Below are 19123 nucleotides of genomic sequence, written 5' to 3'. Positions count from 1 at the left end.
TATGTGTGTATGTATGTTGTGCATCATCCATGACTGTTTTTTTTTTCATTTTTGATACTTTGAAAATCATGCCTTGAGATTCCTACAATCTTTTCCCTTTAGAATTTGCATATGGGTCAGGCTGCACAATTAATTTCACTGATTTTAACTGTTTTAATAGTTTTTAATAATTATTAATTTATTATAATTATTCTCATATAATGGCACAAGTTAAAAAGTGAAATAAGCACATACTTGTTTTTTGATACTTCTCTTCATAGGTCTGACCCAGTTTTTGCCGATGAAAGACTTTATTCTGGATACGACCGCGACGGTGGTCTGAATATGGCTGATGGCCTCAAATATCACCCAGGTATGACATTTCAAAACAGAAGCAAATATTTGTTACAAAGGAACTCAATGTTTTGAACGATTTGCTGTGAGTGTTATTTCAACTGTGAGAAAGCACTTAGAGATGATACAGATCAGAGCTTAGTTTACACAGTTGCATACAACTCTGGGATATCATAAAGATCGTTTTCACTAAAATAACCTTTAAACATGCTCTGAAGTCAGTATTTCTCCTGCCACTTTGTTTTCCATCTTGCATGTCTGTTCTCAGACAGACATCTCTGTTGGGAGATCAGTGGGCTTTAGATCCCATCCCATTGAGACTTTAAGTGTCTTACTTTGCTTCAACACGCAGCTCAAGAATCCTTGCGGGGCTCTCCACGTCTGTGAAACCAATCTGCAAGGCCCTTTTGTTTTACACTTTATTCTTCTCAAGAGAAAACACTCGACACTGGTTACTTTTTATAACTCCTAGCAATCAGAAGCAAGTGCATATTGGCAGTTTTAGTGCATGCAGATGCTGCATACGTTCTATTCCCCTGTCCAGTGTAAAAATTTGAGCGGGACGAAGTGCAAAGTGCACACCGGTCCTCAACTTTAAATATGAAAATATATAATGGCATAATGTGTTCAGTATGCATGCTTGAAGGAAACCATATGAAGAAGGCAGACAAAGAACTCTGTGTTCCAATTCCTGCTCGTCCACACCCCCTTTTCCCTTCTTTCGGTCTGCGAGAAAGAAAGAGAGAGCGAGAACGAGAACGAGAGCGTGACTCCATGTGAGACAGAGGGGGAGGTGAACGCAAGGAGGACCTGAAAAGGGGCTGTACAAACTAGCCATCACATACACACCGAAGCACTTGGGAGTACAGGTGAGTCTACCATCAGCTCCAGACTTTCACTGAGTTTTCTCTTGGCATAGTGTTATCAGCAAACAGCTTTATCACCTGTTGAATCGCAAACTGCATCCTTGAAGAACCTACTGTGTGAGGTAGCCAGCTGCAAACGGGAGGAATGTTTCTGAAGTCTATCTTTCTAAATATTTGGGTTGATTAATTCAGGATGTTAACTTCACTCTCCTCCCGTGGAGGAATAATCTCACTGGCAATGGGCTTCATGTGTTCCCTGTTTGGCTGTTCTTTGTCCTGCCTGCATGTGATTCTCATGATGATAAATGTGAGCAGCGTGCAGTAACAGTAGAATGAATATCCGGTGCTGGGGTTTCTTAGCGACAGTAATGACTTATGCATTAGGCAGGGGTTCTGTTTAGCTGAGACGTCATGCTAAGCATCTGTCGCTGACCTTTATCTGATCTGAAATTTTATAGAGTGGCATAATTCATAAGACTTATTAAGTCACAGCGTTTTAATGCTACTAAAGTTTTATCTGCTAGATAAGTTTAGTAATGGATTCACTGCTTGTTCTTCTTTTTATGTGCCTCTGGCTCTTTAATGAGCCATATAAAATGTAATTGAAACAATTAGAGTGTTTACACTTTATGCCAAAGCACCTGGTTTATTATTTTATTCTTCTTCTAAGTGATTCTCTGCAGACTTCATGTCACATTTATATAGTGGTATATACAATACAGATATCATACAATAACAGAATAGGTTAACTTCAAATATTAGACTAGTTTAAATTGTGCTCGAAAAAAGACAGCTGTGTCATTATTCAGCTTGCTATTGAAAACACATCCCCATGTTGTCCTGTATAATTTATATATGTGCCCACTATATACTTAGTACCCTTATAAAGCAAGCACCATGTCTCTGAGCCTCATTGAAGTTTAAAACTAATGGTGTTTTTGCTGTCTGTCATCAACCTGTGCAAGTCAAGGCATGCCGGCTATCTGCTGAGAATTACTCTCAAAGAATGCCAAATGTAGAGTGCAACCCCCAAATTATTTTTCAGGCCACTTACAGGTGTTTCAATAGGCCTTTGTGCGAAAGAAGTTGAGTTGAAGAGCAGGTCTCTGCATTGTGCCGTGGCATACGCTTGAAGGATCTGGCCCCTGGAGGGCTGTAATGGATCTGGGAGATTAGAGAGACCTGTCGGGCCCGAAGGGTCTATCAAAACGCTGTGTCAGACACCGTTACATACACCATTACTGCTTATATTATGCACTGTAATGGATACACCCCCAAACACACACAAATACTATCTCCCAGTACCTGCATCCGGTGCCTCTGGGACTGATAACATATGGAATGTGATGGGTAGAGCTCAATGCAGCTCATCAGATTGGTGTATGAGCCAGGTATGCCCTCAGTGGATTGGAATGACTCGTAAATCAAAGGATGGCAAATCGTTAGAGATATGTGAGTGAGCCATGCAGATATGCTGGTATGTTAAAGTTTTATGTAAATATCTGGAAAGTGAAATCAGATAAGATAAGCATACTCTGAAACTTTAAAACGCTTAAGGATTTATCATTATACTCATTTTTAACATACAATTTGCCCTGTAGTTCAAATGCACTGTGATGCATCAGCTTTCAACCTTCTTTCAACCAGCTTCCAGCCTTCAAGATATTTGGCGAGTAAAAGATTTAGCTGATTGCTAATTAGCTCGTAACTTTATGAGGAACATTCACGAATGCAATTAAACTGAATTTTAAGAGTTGATAGTCTGAGCTTCCCTGATGTACAGTAAAATGTGACATGCTTAATATAAGGAATTAAATGCAATATTATTTACATTAGGCCACTTTAACAGAACAATGAGGAACAATAGCCAATGGATCTTGAAAAATTTGATGAAACAATTCCGTATACATTTTTTTATGAGGGTTTTATTCTCACCAAGGCTGCACTAAAATCTGTTACAAATGCATTACAAAACAAAGCAACTGCTCTTTATGTTTCGTCTCAAGCAGTGAAAGGCAGAGAGCTTGTGAGAGGCTTTTGTGGGTGAGAGTGTTTGTTTTGTTGAGTTGATTGTCTTTATTTGTGGAGGGAGGGCATGGAGGGCATGAACAGTGGGTGTCGTTTTGTGGCCACTTTGAGTCAACTGTTGGAGTGGGCGGGACGTAAACTCCCAAACATAAACGCACAGGGGTCGAGTTAATCACTGGAAGAGTGAAACAGACCACTCATTTGTCCATAGGTGTTATTAGTTAAAACAGTGTTTGAAAGGGGTGATGAAGACTAATGGGGTCTTATTACCTCATGAGACTCTTGCAGTAGCCTACAGGATGTGAGAGAGACAACACTCAGCTGACAGGGTGATTCAGTGCTATTGAGACTAGACTCGGCTATTTGTACAATTGCCAATTTACTCACTGTCCTGTTTCAACATGCAACTGAAACAGTCAAAGCCTTTCCTTATACAGAAACTGAAAGATATTTATTATTTATAGTGAACTCCATCCTTGAAATCTTTAAAAATCATGACTTTTTAAAAGGAATGGTTCACCAAAAACGTAAGGTTTTAGTTTGGATTCTTATACTGAGAACAGTTTAGTAGTAATTTAGGGTTTAGTGGGTTTTTAGGTGGTCCAAGTGGAATCTGTGGACTTTTGGCAGTGGTTTTGAGAAGAAAAAAAACAGCAAAAATGGATTTAAATAAGGTTAAATTGTGTTAATTAGCCTTGAGTGTTACAGTAAATGATCATAAAATAAAGTCCTCAGACAAATTAGTACAAATATTTAGAGGACGAAATGTACAATTGGATTGAAAAAATATTATAAAATCTGTGAGTCTTTCTGCACAGATTTCACATGTTCCAGCTTCGAAAAATATTGACCTTCCTTCCTCTACAGTCTGTTTAATAAAATAAAAACTCCTAATTGGTCAACACCTATTCCTTTCCTTATCCTGTCTCTTGATATTAGTCAGGCGGAAAATGAGATATGCATTGTTTCAACTTCACATGTAGGAAACGCAGTTCATTCCTCCCACTGATTTGACAATGGGTGGGGTGTCATTTTCACAAATGATATCAAGTGCACAGTGCCAGAGGAAATACCCCTCCTTCACACAGTATAATAAAAAAGAGGAATATTTTCTTCACGAGGTTTCTCACCTCATCTAGTTCAGATTTAAAATGGTAATATTCTTTATCTTTTGAATGCATTAGCATGGTATATGTTGACTGAGAGTCTGCATCTTGTATGTTTCAGGAAGTAGCAGTTGAGAGGAAAATCACTGCCTCGTCCTCTGGCAGCAGTGGAAGTTCATGCAGTGGCCTTTCATTTTAACTACACAACAAGAGGTTAAGACATTAAGCCCTGTCTGGATAAACCATATAGTTGCCCGAGGAGCCTCTCTGGACCAGATCTGAAACAAGCAAATAAACTATATGTCTGCTCTTGATGTTGGGTTAGAGATCATATCACTTGGCTTAAACCACCCAGAGAGATTTGATCAGTAATACAGGGATAAAGAATCAGAACTACAGAACATATCTGTTTAAAATCCAAACAAATGGACTGAGCACAATAAAGCTCTGCTTGAAAGTTTAGCAACTACAATAGCTGCAGTCAGAACATTTGGACGACCTTTTGGCTAAATGTGTTTTTTCATGTGCTAATGAAACGACAGGAAAGCACCAAGCACTGCCCTTCATCTTGACATTGTTCAAACGTTTTGAGACCAAGGGCTACGCGTGCCTTTAAAGAAACACTCTGTCTCGGGGAGATTGCGATAAACTCGAGGGACATGTTTTGGTGACTCAAAAAGAAAGACAAAAATCTGGATGTAAGATCGAAAACAGACGCAAATAGAACAGAGGATAGTCTCCCAGCCTTTGCCGCATTTGCAAAAGAGCACATCCCACTTGTGAAATTTTCTTGGCCCTTTTCCATGGGAACTGATCCAGGGTGCATTGAGAAATACCTCCAGGGAGGTCTTGTTAGAGTTTGAATAATATTGTGTGGATTGAAAGCAAAAGTACATTTCTCAGCTCATCTCTGGGCGGTAGCGCGTCTACTCTGAAGGATTATGGTGAAGAAAGCATCCAGCAAAATGTAGAGCTTTGGTTTGACTTTGATCCTGCGTTTGATCCGTGTTTCTTCGTGGAAGTCGGGAAGCATAAAACAATCCGGGATCCCGAAACCAGCTCTTACAAACCAAACGTAGGCCCCAGCTGAGAAAAAGAAAACTTTATCACACCCAGGCTAGCGTGTCGGCTAAAAGGGGGCTCGCCGAAAGAAGAGAATCTCTTAGGCAAGGACGGAGTGAAGCAGGGCTGGGATGGAGTGCAAACATGAGCCTGCTAGAAGAGGGGACAGCTGGGGTGGGCCTAGCACTACAACATCCTCCACCCTCAACAAGACTGGAGCAAACACGTCCCTGGAGAGGCACAGTACTAACATTTTAGAGAAAGATGACCGCTGCGGAGTCAGAGCAAAGCCAGGCTTGACGTCTTGCCAGATGGAGCGGAAAACAAGTAAATATTTTCTTCCTTATTTCTTTTATAGACCTGAATCTGAAGAACGTGATATATTACAGTATACTTTATCCCTTGGGTGTGTAATATGTAAGGAAAAATTGGCAAAAAACAGATCGACACCCTCACATGAATGCTTAATAAATGATTGCAAACACAGAGTTTATTTTTATTTTTTTATTATTACTATAAAATCAGGGTTTCCTAACTGAGGTTGTGAGTTGATGAAAAGCTAATAATTAAAACATTTTTAAAAACTGACTGCAGAATGTTGCAATTAACCAATCAGAATCGAGTATACCTGCAGAGTTCATCATTTAAATGGATTAGAGAGTCAGTTCAAATGCAGGGGTTTTAAAATTATAAAACAAACGAATAAAATGAACACTAAAGCAATTAAAATAAAACACTTACTAAGAAACATGCAATTTACTAGTTTACCTGGATGGCATGTGGCCATAAACAAATATCAGAGAACCGTGAGCAACCAAAAGTGTTGTTAATTATTAAAATATTTGCTTATAATCTTAGTAGGACTTAAAGTAAATAGTATAGGCCAAAACAAGTTTAGGAATACCTATTATATGATAAAAAATTACTAGCACAACTTACAAAACTATGTAGGAAATTGAATGGGTGCAAATTGGAATGATAATGTTACAATTAGTGTAATTATAGTCTTAATACGGCAGACTGCAGAATTTTGTGATTAACCAATCAGAGTTATGTATTCAGTAGAGTCATGTGATAAATTTAAAATAAATTAGTGAGTCAAGCCAATTTTATTCTTTAAAAGTTGAATGCTTTTACAGGCCCTACAGAGGCCTAAGACCCATCAGATAGATAGACTGGCGTAACATACTGCTATCCATTAAATGTTTAGACATCAGTTCTTACTAAACCCTCAGTGACACATTTGTTTCCTCACAGACGCAGATGAGCCGTACAGTAATAGCTCTTCACTTCATACCCACTGACCATAATGCTCAAGCTGTGGGTAATGTTATCTGGAAAGAATGCATAATAAGGTTTGCAGATGACCAGGCACCCATTGTAAGTGCAGTAGGCGGCAGTTCACACCAGTGACTGTGTGACAGAGGGGTTTTACAACCCTGCTGATGAGAATTCAGACCCATTTGAGGCAGTCTGAAACTGTTTTTGCAGAATTCAAGAGGTTGTTATGATGTTGTTACAGCTTTGGAGTGTGTAAAATGGCGAGAGGGGAGGATGTGGAAAGGCTGAGGCGGAACAGCTAATTCAGTCACTTTATATTGGTTTCATACTGTTCCTAGGAAGAGATGCTGAAGTAAATGTCAGCATTTTCTCTTTTTCTTTCATTCTCTCTCTCCTTGTATGGGATTGATGTCGCCACACAGTATCATGATTTGATGAGACGCAGAATGTTATGCTTCTCTTTCTTGCATCTCCAGATGCTTATAGCATTTGACTGAAAAATGATACAGTGTGATCCAAAAGTCTGAGAGCAATTTTTTCTCAGAATGTTTTAGGATTTTAATTCTACACTACTTTTAGGACATTAATCAAATTTTTGTGTGTTTTTTTTTTTTACAAACAGTCAGCACAAGATTGCATTTTGGATCTTCTCAAATCATGCTGGAGATCATGATCATCAGGTTTTACACAAACATTTTGCACAGTTCATCCAGTTTTAGTACTGCTGTCATTTTTTTAAAAGATATTCTAAAATGTAATTGTTTTGCTAATAATATAAATTGTAATACATTTCATATTAACACTGTATATGATAAATGCATTAATTCATAACTTATTTATGATTGGTAGAGTTGTATTCCTTTTTTTGAGAGTTTACATACCTCTTGAAAAATGTCACTCTTATTAATTTTCTTCTTCTTTCTTTTATAAGCCAATACATACAATGCAAAAATAAAGTACTGAATCCAGATACGGTGAATAAAAGAGGACTTATATACCCAAGTCATAACCCCCCTGACCTTATACAATTTGTCTGTTAACTGACAGATAATCTTTTTTTCTATCATAATTTTTCATTTTGCAGCTTTACAAATCTACAGTAATTTATGGCCACAGCTGTACATTTCATAATAGCAGGTCAGTTACAAGGCATTTCTCAGCATCAGAACTGATCTGTAGAAGCTATTCTGTGAATGTTGTTCTGCTTGAGAGTAAGGTAGCAGACTACGACCAGTCTCCAAATACAGGACAGTGATGTATACAGTAATTGCACATTCATGGTTTTAGTCCTTTCTGGTCTCATCACTCCTCATGTACTCGCATACATTTCCCAGAGCAAAACTGTCATTTTATCCCTTCCTCCCAGCGAACCATAACATCCGACAGGAGAATCTGACCTTTGATATACAACCCTTATGTCTGCCAGTTCCCCAAATCCTCAAGCTGTGAGGGAGTTTCCCTCATCTGTCCGAACTGAGAGCCCACATATCATACGAAGCTCAGTGTCAACCAAATGGAAACATTATTCCTTTCCCTGAATTCCTAATTTTTTAGTTTAAGGAAGTTCCTGTGTTTCTCTTCTGTTAATGATAAGTTGAGGGTTATGATTCAGGCATGATGAATAAGCTAAGCAAGCAAACCTCTGTGGTCTAAATTGATCTCCACCCTTGAGGCTCAGGTGTCCCATCCATCCAAGCGAGTGTGTTTGCCGGATGGCTCTCTCCCCTGACATCCAATCCTCTGAAAGAGCTGACACATCGATTCTTTATACATGACACTGATGAAATGTGGCCACTTAATTTGGTGTGGAACAGAATGTGCAACCTTAAATATTCTGTATGTGATTATTGAAGTACATCCAAGGCCATAGCAATCATAAATATGAATCTTTCCTACATCCATGACTCTGGTAACGAAAACAAAGGGATAGTTCACCGAAAAATGAAAGTGTTGTCATTATTTGCTCACCCTCGCGTCCTTTGAAACCCACATGCTTTTCTTTCTGCTGTAGAACACAAATGGAGATGTTCGGCAGAAGGTCAAGAACTGACAGCCTCAGTCACCGTTCTCTTTCATTGCATATTTTCCCCATTAAATGACAGTGAATGGTGACTGAGGCTATCACTCTACTTCTACTTTCATTTAAAAAAGGAATGGGTTTTAAGGTTGTAACAGTTTATATCAACATGTGGGTGATATAAATATATATATATAAGAGAGAGTTGCTGCAAAACCACTTCTAGAGAAACGTGTCTAATTGGACTTTTGGCTTAAAACCTCATAGTTTCTGACTATAGCCCTTGTGACAATCTCCCGCGTGACAACTAGCCCCGCTTTCTAAGTCTATTCTGCTCTTCGCTGTTGAATCTGGAAGCAAAAAAAAACAAAACAGAGAAATCAAAGTCTGCCAGGAACGTCACACAGCATAGGCATCCTTAAAAAAAAGCAAAAGTGAAGCGCAATTCTCGTCCAGTGCCCCAGCTGCCCGCCTCACGCTCGATGCGCATTTGGAGCGCGCGAGAGATCATCATTCGCAACGACACGAAATCCGATCCAGGCTCTCGCTGCTAAAGGGGGAGTGGAGGAAACACATGAAGTTAAATTAGAAAAGCTCGCGAAGCAGCAACAAAAGAGACTGTATTCTGAGATAATTAAGGTAAGATAAGTTTAGTTTGACCCGGTGCTTCTGGAAAGTTAAAAAACGGTAGCCTATTTGCTTAATAAAACGCGTAGATCTGTGAAAGTCATGTGATGAAGTCATGTTTAAGTTCTGAGGTCTGATGACATGATCGTTTAAATTATATTATGCGATGACTATTTAAAGCGAGACGAGAGCAATATTTTGCAGTGAATCCATGCTGTTTTAAAAAGATCAACCAAACTGGTTGCCACTTTGTGTTGTGTTTAGACAGACAACAGGCAGAATGAAAAGAACATCATTGTTTTGAAATTAAAGTGACAAATTGCACTTTGTGGATCTCAGACATAATGTATTTTTGTAGTTTTGTGTAAGTTTTTTTGATTGTACAGTGTATAAAAACTAAAATTGTGCTTCATGTGTTAAAATGTGTTAAATTAGTTACCTAATCAACCTCTTTTTTTGCACATTACCACAATTTTATAGTGTGTTTATTTATTTAAAAAGTAGAAAGTAGTCAGGGAGTGAAGTCATAGCTATTCAATGAACTATTCTGGTCTGGCTCTGATATGGAAGGGAAATTTATAAGAATAAGGAACAAATTAAAACTGAATCAAGTAAATTCATAATTTTTATTTTATTTATTAAAAAAAGAAAACTGTATCTATGTTTATGAACTATTGAATTTTTCTCTAGAGTTATAAAAAGTTAATCTTTTGGAACACCGTAAAGATTAATATCCGAAAAGAAGGAAAATTGAGAGCTTTTTTATCCCAGTGCTAGAGGTTGTGTTGCATGGCCTGACTGAATAAAAATGTGTTTTTGCTGATGGAATGAAAGGCAGATGCACATTATACTCTATTATAAGTTTATGCCATGTGATATAAAAGCTCCTTTCAGTCTGGCAAACTGCACATAAAACAAATGGGACAAACTTAGAACTCTGTCTTTTTTACTAACTTTTTAACGCTCCTTGCGGCTCTGGCAAGACAAAGACCTACCTGCTTGGATAGAGAAAAAAACCTTCACAAAATTGTTTTCAGGTTTGCAGCCAAGTCTGGGGTTGAGGATAAAAGCTAAGAACTACCTCAGGGAAACCTAAAGTGGTTAATTATTCAAAGGTCTATTAGGGAAACAGATTGTGTTTGCACAGGTTAACTATGCTTATATTGAGTCAAGCCGTACAGCCAGTGATGTAATTGTTAACAGTCTGTTCCTCAGGATGTAATGTTCTGGTATAAGATGTTGACGTTTTGTGTTTTAAAAGTTATGTTCCTTTCCCGAAGCGAACGCTCATTCATTTGTAGGCAGGATCTTGTTTTATTTACTGAAACTTTGATGCCACAATATATCAAAATAGGTCAAAGTTCAAGCATTTAAATGTAGAGTTTGTCTTGGAAGTTGATGATGGAAAGGCATGAACCTGTCAGGATGTCAGCAAATAGACATGGTTCCTGTGCCTCAGAGAGATTTCTCAAGGCATGCTGCAGTCTCAAGCAGGGAATTTTCTCGGCAGTTGAGGAATGCTAAGGGAGGGACTAGAGCCCATGGTGAAGGAAATACTTTCTGCAGCTCGGAATGGGGCTTTTTAGCCCAGTCAATAAACCTTTGCCATTTTCAACAAATAGATGACTGTTTTAACATCCATCTTTGCCAAAATATGTGTAGAACTGCAAATATCAGCATTACGATTTATTTACAGGAGGTACTTAGAACTATAAATGTGTGAAAGCATTATACGGTCTACAAAAATTTGCCTGCAGGCTCCGTGAATCACAGCAAACTGTGAAAAGAATAATTTTGACCACAAATCCTTGAACTTAATGTGTCAGCATTTCTTTTATAAGTCTGTCCGCAAAAAAAGTCGACAAACGAATATGATTCATCCTTATTAACAGGGTGACTCATGGAGGCTAGAATTACTTAAAAGACATATAATCTTCTGGAGTTTTAAAATAATTATCCTCCCATTTGAGCACATTGCTACTATAGCTGAAAATTAAATAGCAACCAAATAATTGTGACAGCAATGCTGAGATCATGAAATAAAATATAAAGCAAGTTAATATTTGCCAAAACCTGCCCAATTACTCTCTCTAATAAAAAGCCTGTGATATTATATGTAACACTCTTTGTTAGGCTGAAACAGTTACGAGCATTTAAAATAACTTTTCTCTCATAAGACTTGTGGATACTTGGTGGGTTGTGCACAAAAGCGGGGTTGAGCAATACTTAGCTTAGCTTTTTAAAATTTTCTCTTGATTTGATTGTTGTTGTTTTTTCTGCCATTCCAGACCTCAGCAGAAGTGCCAGTTTGTCGGAGAAGGAGCTGAAGGAGGCACGAACCAAGAGTCAGATCATTGCTGCTCAGCTCCAGGCCGATTCCAACTCTAAAGGCGTCCAGCTTTTCAACCGGCGCAGACAGAGAGTGAACGCTTTCACACTCGTAAGCGTTGGAGGAGGGGGAGCGGAGGCATCTAAGAATGTAATTGATTCATCTTTTGAAAGTCCACAGACATGGGACAAACGCTCGACTGAGGACCAGGACAAAGAGTTGAATCGCAGGAACCTCAAGACAGGTCTCACGTGGTCGGCCAGCAGAATCCACAGTACTGGGAGTGGCATGGAAGATGCTAGGGAGGTAACACGGGAGGATGTAGCAGAAGAAAGCAGCAAAGATAGACACTTTCTCCCCGTCAATGAGAAGGATGAGGAGCTTTCAGAAGACCTCACAGAGCATGTGAAGGATGAGGTTACTCGTAGAAGTGACAGTAACTCAGCTGTTAAAGACAGAACTGGTGAAGATGAAGCTGAAGCCAATGGAGCACACAATAAAGAAACCCCAAATGGATACAATGCACAATGCAATGGAAAAGCAGATAAGACGCTGACTAAACAGCCCACCATCATGAACAGAACAGCTCGCCCATTTTTCTCCCCAACAACAGTAGGATCCTCTGAAGCTACAAGTCCAGTCACGGCCATCCATCCAGCCCATGACTCTACAACTCCCCCAGTGCACCCAAGACCTGTTTTCTCTCCACCACCACTTCCACCTTCATATCCGACTCCTCCTCTCCCCAGCTACTCCAGCCCTCCTCCACCTAACACAGGCCGTGCTGCCTCACCTCAGCCTTCTTCTTACTACATCCGCCCATATGTCCCCAAGCCTACATTTGTCCCTGACCTCTTGAGTGAGAAGAGATCTGTAGCTCCCATCAAAACGGGGATCCTCGATGAGGGCCGGGCTCGCAGAGCAACCCGTAAGTCGATGTTCACGTTTCAGGAGAAACCAAAAGTGGCTCCCAATCCCGAACTCCTGTCCTTGGTGCAGTGTGCAGATGAAAAGAAGAAAAAACCCCAGCCAGACGCAGGGCAGGAGGAGGAGCTGCTGGCTCTTGGGGCCGAAGCCTCAAACTTCCTGGCCAAGGAAGAGGACGTTCACGAGGAAGCTGCGGTGCCAGAGTGGGCCTTGAGTTTGAAAAGCTCCAGAACGCGTGCCAGGATGGAGCACAAGCCGGAGCAGGCCCTGACCAATGCTTCAGGAAAAGGAGCTGAACTGTTTGCCAAACGCCAGTCGAGGATGGAAAGGTATGTCCATGACAGCAAGGACCTGAGATCACCCTCTCCTACCATGTCCTTGCCTCCTTCATGGGTATATCAATCCAACATGCCCGGTCGAGTGAAGGCCATAGTAAACTCCTCCAATATAAGTGCAGAAATTTCAAAGACACTTCAAACTCAGCAGGCCATTCAGAAAAAGACTGTCCTTCCCAAATCGCCAGCTCCTGCTCCAGCTCCACCTCCAGAGATGCCTTTGGAGAACGGCTGCACCAAAATTGAGATGGAGCTGTCCAAACATCAGCCATACCAGCTAAACTCATCCCTCTTCATCTTCAACCCAACGAAAGATCCCTACAGCACTCTTCCCAGAGCCGCCCCAGCTCCTAAACCTGTCGTGACCGCTCACTCCTACTCCCGACAATCTTCCCTTCCCACAAGCCCTTTGCCATCGCCGTACAGCCCATCTGCCGGCTATCGGTCAGCCCATTGCTTTTCGCCTCCTGTGACGCCTCTCAGTCCCATCACAGCAGGCAGCATCAGTTCCCCAGTGTCACCTTTAGCTCCAGAACGTGTGGCTTCACCTCGCTCTGGCGTCCAAGCACCACGTCCCACGTTCTCCACCAAAAAAGCTGGTATCAGCCCACAGGTGTGGAAACCCTCTTCATTCTTTTAAACCTTTCCATTTCTTCTCTTCTTTGCTGTATGTACTCTTCAGACCAAAGTATATTGGAAGAAAACTGAAAAGGACACGTATTGGACACTGACTGTCCACTTAGATGTAACAAGAGAGCATTAAGTTACAAAAAATAGGCCTACAAGAAACTTGAAATCTAGCACTCTTGGTCAGATTTGTTTTTGTTGTTTCTTGTTTATTATTGCATGTGGAGGCAATAAATCTCAGGTCCTACCTGTTAAACTGACCTTTAATTGTAACTCATAAACTGGCCACCAGAGGGCCATAAATTTAACCTTAAATATTTTTTTTTACCAAGACATTGTAATTTAGTGCAGCTTTGTGTTTCAGACCTACAGTTTATTCAGTTTTGTGCTCATGCCAGATATATTTTAGGTACAAGACCAGTGTGTCATTTTCCAACGCTTGCCTCCAAGTTTTCAGGTTGGAGTTAGTACAAGCTCATAAGCAGTTTAGCAGATGGAGTCTTGCCTTTTATGATGTACGAAACACAATTTAATATGAGTAGGAGGATATGAGACCCTCTTCATGTTATGGCACCCGCACTGTTCTTTTTCTTAATTAGTTCTGTGTGCTTCTCTTTGATTTATAGTTCTAGTTTACAACTTGCATGCTGCGCAACAGTTAGGGTGCATACACTGCTGTGTGTTCCACTGCAGGTCTCGGATTAAACAAAGCCATCATTTCATTTTATTTTATAACTACGTGCAGTACGTAGTACCTATTTTAATGCTGGTTGTTTTCAAACTAACTGTTTCATTCTAGCTTCTTCTCTTTCAAATGATTTTGTCTACTCTGTTTCATTAAAACCATGAAACACTTTCTTTTCTGTCTCTTGTTTTCATACTGTATTATCTTCCTCTGTTGACTGATCTGTTGAATTTCCTGTGGGATTTCTTCTTTCATTTGCAGTATCCCGTCTAATCAGTTGTTTCAGTTTTTGGTTGTATCTATCCTGCAATGAGAATCCCAGGCCGGCTTTCCCACAGAGTCGTTTTTATCTATACACTTGGAGCAACAAAACAAAGATATGCGCATCAGAGCCACCCGACGCGTAGTGCTCTGACCCAAAATGAAATTAGACACTTTTTTAACGCCGACTGAATATGTATGTGCCCCACACATTCCTGGCCTGCCCCCTGAAAATGCACATCTGAGGCGAAACTGGCCGCTGTGGGCTTGAGCTTTAGGCTAAAGGCCTGACCTCTGGCCTCCCTCATGCTTGGAAAAACACATTTACTGGAGGTGAAAACATCCCCAGCAGCCTCAGCAGTGCGAATGCATATCTCAGTAAAGGTTAGTGGTGTTGGCAGAGTGAATGCAAGCGATCTGAAGATGGCATGGTATCGTGCTGTGCTGGGAAACTACTCAGACATTGGTCAAAAATAAACAGCTTGACATAATCACACGGTGCATGAGAAGGCCTGATATCGTTAACCACATCTGAAATTGCATGCAGTGCTGCAGGAGGTGTTTTAGATGTTTCACTGGTGGTTTAGAGGCTAACCTGTTACTGGCATGAACTTGGAAAGCTTGGATTTTTGAATGGTTATTGAACCTTTGGATCCAGGATTGTTCTGCTGCTGTTGTACTTTGTGTGTAATGATATCTTTGTTCCTGTACACTAACATTCCTTACTATCTACATTTATAACAAAAAAGAAAAGAAATGAATCGTGACATGTTATGCAGGGTTCAACAGTAAGGAAGGTGTGCTGAGCTAGTTTTTGGTCTAATTGAATGAACTGCCACATGTACTAATGGATCAACACCATATATATTTGATTGTGTATATATATTTTTTATGCCTCACAAATTTTATTCCTTGTTTTTGTGTCATTTGGTTGCAAGTTAATTTGCGCTATCATAATGTCTAGCTATTATATATCCACCTAGCAAATGTTTGTAAATAATCTCAAAATGTGATCATTTTAATTTAGATGTGTGAATTTTTTTTTTTTAATGCAGCTTCACAGTAACAAACTGACAGAATCGATAATGCAATAATCATAAAAAATTATGGGACAAAATCAGATTCTGCTGTAAAACAAAAATAAAGTAAGGTAAAAAAAAATATCCTATAATAAATAAGTTAACACATTTTAAAATGTTAATGTTAAAATATTTTAAAATGATAAAACATTTAAAAATATTATCTTTAATTAGTTTTGATTCAAAAGGATTCTATTGAATAACATAATTTTAACTTTAAAATGTAAATATACAATTATATGTTGTATTATTAAATATTTTATTATATTAAATGAAATAAAAATATATAATTAATAAACATATTATTAAAGATATATAATATATACAATTTGAACTATGGCAAACAGAAAAATCCTTACTGTTGAGTCCTTTTATTATTCAGTGTGTGTGTCTGTGAGTGTATTTAGTTGATATAGAGACACTACATTAAAGTGATGTCTCACCTCTAAGAGTAATCTTTTCTTATCTTTTGTCTTATCAGATTAAGGCGGAGACCCCGGCACCAGTCAATAACTCCGGCTCCACCACCCCAACCTCCAGGACGCCCAACCTCACTAGACGCTTCACCAGCCCTGAGGTGCTTTCCAGCGCCGTCTGGTCCCCCAGCAGCCCTCTAGTGACCTCTACATCCTCCTCTCCAATCTACAAGCCCACTCCAATCTCCCCCTCGACCCGACCCATCCATAAACCCGTCACAACATGCCCTTCCCCAAGCCCTATCCACAAGCCCATTGCAACCACAGCATCTCCAGGTACCATCTTCAAGCCGACCGCCACCTCTCCAGTGTCTCCACCCTGGGAAACCAGGTGCCAGTCTCCGGCCGTCAGCCAGGACACCAAAACCAACCACCGCATTTTGGCCAAAAACATCATCAATGCTGCAAAGCGGAAAAACAGTCCGTCTCCCAGGGCGCTGGGTGGCCACAGTCTGCCCATGTCCCCGGTGAGCGGCGGGATCGTGCCTTATGAACACAGTCCTGTCAGTCCATTTCAGCCACGGATCCTGGGCGCTCAGTCGCCCACCCTTACCAGTCCCTCTCCCACCCGCATGATCCACTCTCCGGTTCGCTTGTACAACACCCGCTCACTGACCGACTCGGACGCCTCGGTGGAGTCTGAGGATTCGGGTCTGCGCTCTCCTGGAGTGCGCAGCTACAACACCTGCCCCCGTGGCTGGGCCGGCGGTCTGCAGGTGAAGAGGGGAGGCATGTCTGAAGATCTGTAGGAAGCACTTGATGATTTATACTTCAGCCTGATTTCGTTGTCGACCAAAGTGTCCTTTAAATATTGAATGTAAAGCATTGTGGATTTTGCCGTAGGTTGAATACAGTACAGTATGATGACTGTGTGATGGAAGAAAAAAATACACTATTGTTCAAAAGTTTGGGTCAGTAAGATTTTCCTGAGAAATTTAATCAGCAAGGATGCATTAAAATGTTCAAACGTGACAAAAAGGCTTTTTTATTGTTGATAAATAAATTCGATTCAGCATAGAATTCTAAAAAATATAAAATTTCCACAAAAATATGAAGCAGCGAAATGGTTTTCAAAATTGCTAATAATACGAAATGTTTCATGAGCAGTAATTCTCCATATTAGAAAAATTTTTGAATGATCATGTGATTTTGAAAACTGGTGTACAGTGTAAAAAAAAAACTGTTTTCACAGTATTTTTGATCAAATAAATGCAGACTTAGTGAGCTTCTTTCAAAAACGTTGAAAATCTTACCAATGCCGAATTTTTGAATGGTAGTGTAGAAAAAGAAAAAGAAAATTCTGACATCATTTACTCACCTCACATGTTTACTCAAAGCAATATGACTGACTTTCTTTCATGGGACACAAAATGAAGTTACATTCTGAAATATGACTAATATATTGTCGTTGTTGGAATCTAAGGAAGAAAGATTTTATCAAGGTCATATCATTTTGCAACAACATGAGGGTGAATAAATGAAGACTAAATCTATGCAGCTGTCTGTAATCTAATGATGAAGGCATTACATGGACTCGGAAAGTTGTACCAAAGAACCAAAGATAAAAAAAAACGTGCAAGACTTTTCAAACCAGTATTAGTTATTAACCTTATTATTTTTTTAAATCTACGTAAATATAAAAGGGATTGACCCTTTGCTTTTTTGTACAGTATGTTTTGACAATGTGTTAGAGAGTATTGGAATGTGACAATAGGTCCGACTCGAGTCAAACTTGGAAGGAACTGATTGCTTTTTGCTGATTGTGAGTTCATTTAGATGTAAAGACAGAATGACACAGCAAGGTTTCTATGGTATGAGAGAGAGTGGTAGGAAATGTTCTATATTATGTATACTATAAATGGAAGCTGCAGGTGATCTGAAATCCAATAAGGTTTCCATATTAGTTTAGCGCTGAAATACATGAGGGAAATAAAATGGTCTGATGCACAACGGCAGAGGTGAAAAAATAAAGCATTAGGAGGTTTGTACAGTGTGATTTCACATAAAATGTAGGAATGATTACATTTCAGCGTTCATTAATGCACCTTGCTTAGACTGCTATTATTATATTTCAGTTTCCCAAGAGGGCAAAAACAGGAGAAGAGAGGATTCTTGCTGATGTTTTATACAATCAAGTTAATCTTCACAGTGTTTCAGCATTTCACATAAAATGGATTCTGGGTTTAGGGTGATTGAGTGCTCTGTTGGTACAGTAAGGTGAGATAATTGCTTTTCTATATACATTTCACACAAATAAACATATTTCATGGGGCACTTGAAAGGGTATATCATATACATAAACATCACCTCTGTCAGACTGTCTACAGCATGCATTTACACTTGACTGGTATAGACGCACTGTATACTGTGTGGTAAACAGTAATTTACACTACTTAATGCCGTATGTTTGTCTGTCGTAGTTCTGAAATTACATATTGAAATCTGTCTGAGCTGATCCCTAGCACTCATTTAAGGATTAAGTCTCAAGGGTCATGCACACAAAGTGTACTCATGTTTGCCTGTGGTCAAATATTGGATCACCACACATGAGAAAATCATTCTCTGTGTCGGAGCATCAGCAGATTTTTGAGTATTTGCATATGGGGCAGTTTGATTGACAGGGACATCAGCTGTAAAGTGACTTGGCACCTTTGGTGAGAATAATGTTATCATTTCCAAGGATGCTTTACAGCCCCTGTGTGCTTGTGCGATCCTTCATTTGGATTATGGGAGATGTTATGTATGATTCAATTTACATTTACAACTTCTTTTAAGTTTGATATCATGTCTGAGTAACCAGCCTCATTATTATCTCTGTCTGTTTTCTGTCTGTTTTTAAATTAAGTGAATAAACACAAACAATGTCATCTTCTCGGATAAAGGGCTTCATTTATTGATTATTTTGATGTTAAAAGAACAATCTGTAATTTTATTAATTATAACTACAAATTTATAGTTTTACATCCAAATAACTGAAAAATAATATAATTATAGGAAATGGTTGTAGTTTATATTCTGAGCTTCTTTATTGATATGGTAGGCTTATTTAGGATATTGTTATTATTATAATTACTAGCTACTACT

General features: G+C 39.4%; 1 protein-coding gene across 2 annotated transcripts; it reads left to right on the top strand.

Annotated features, from left to right (window-relative positions):
• Window positions 1-1073: 1073 nt before the first annotated feature.
• On the top strand, window positions 1074-18916 carry LOC113113881 (synaptopodin-like). Of its 2 annotated transcripts, XM_026280408.1 has the most exons (4): window positions 1074-1202; window positions 4455-5722; window positions 11609-13524; window positions 16045-18916. In XM_026280408.1, the coding sequence occupies exons 2-4, from the start codon at window positions 5527-5529 to the stop codon at window positions 16786-16788; spliced, it is 2856 nt and encodes a 951-aa protein (XP_026136193.1). In that variant the 5' UTR covers window positions 1074-1202; window positions 4455-5526; the 3' UTR covers window positions 16789-18916. The 2 variants fall into 2 exon arrangements, with proteins under 2 accessions (XP_026136193.1, XP_026136194.1); XM_026280409.1 differs by lacking the exons at window positions 1074-1202; window positions 4455-5722 and adding an exon at window positions 9060-9332.
• Window positions 18917-19123: the final 207 nt, after the last annotated feature.

Source organism: Carassius auratus, chromosome 14, assembly GCF_003368295.1.
Source record: "Carassius auratus strain Wakin chromosome 14, ASM336829v1, whole genome shotgun sequence".
Lineage (NCBI taxonomy): Eukaryota > Metazoa > Chordata > Actinopteri > Cypriniformes > Cyprinidae > Carassius > Carassius auratus.
This window is presented reverse-complemented; position numbering and strand designations above follow the sequence as displayed.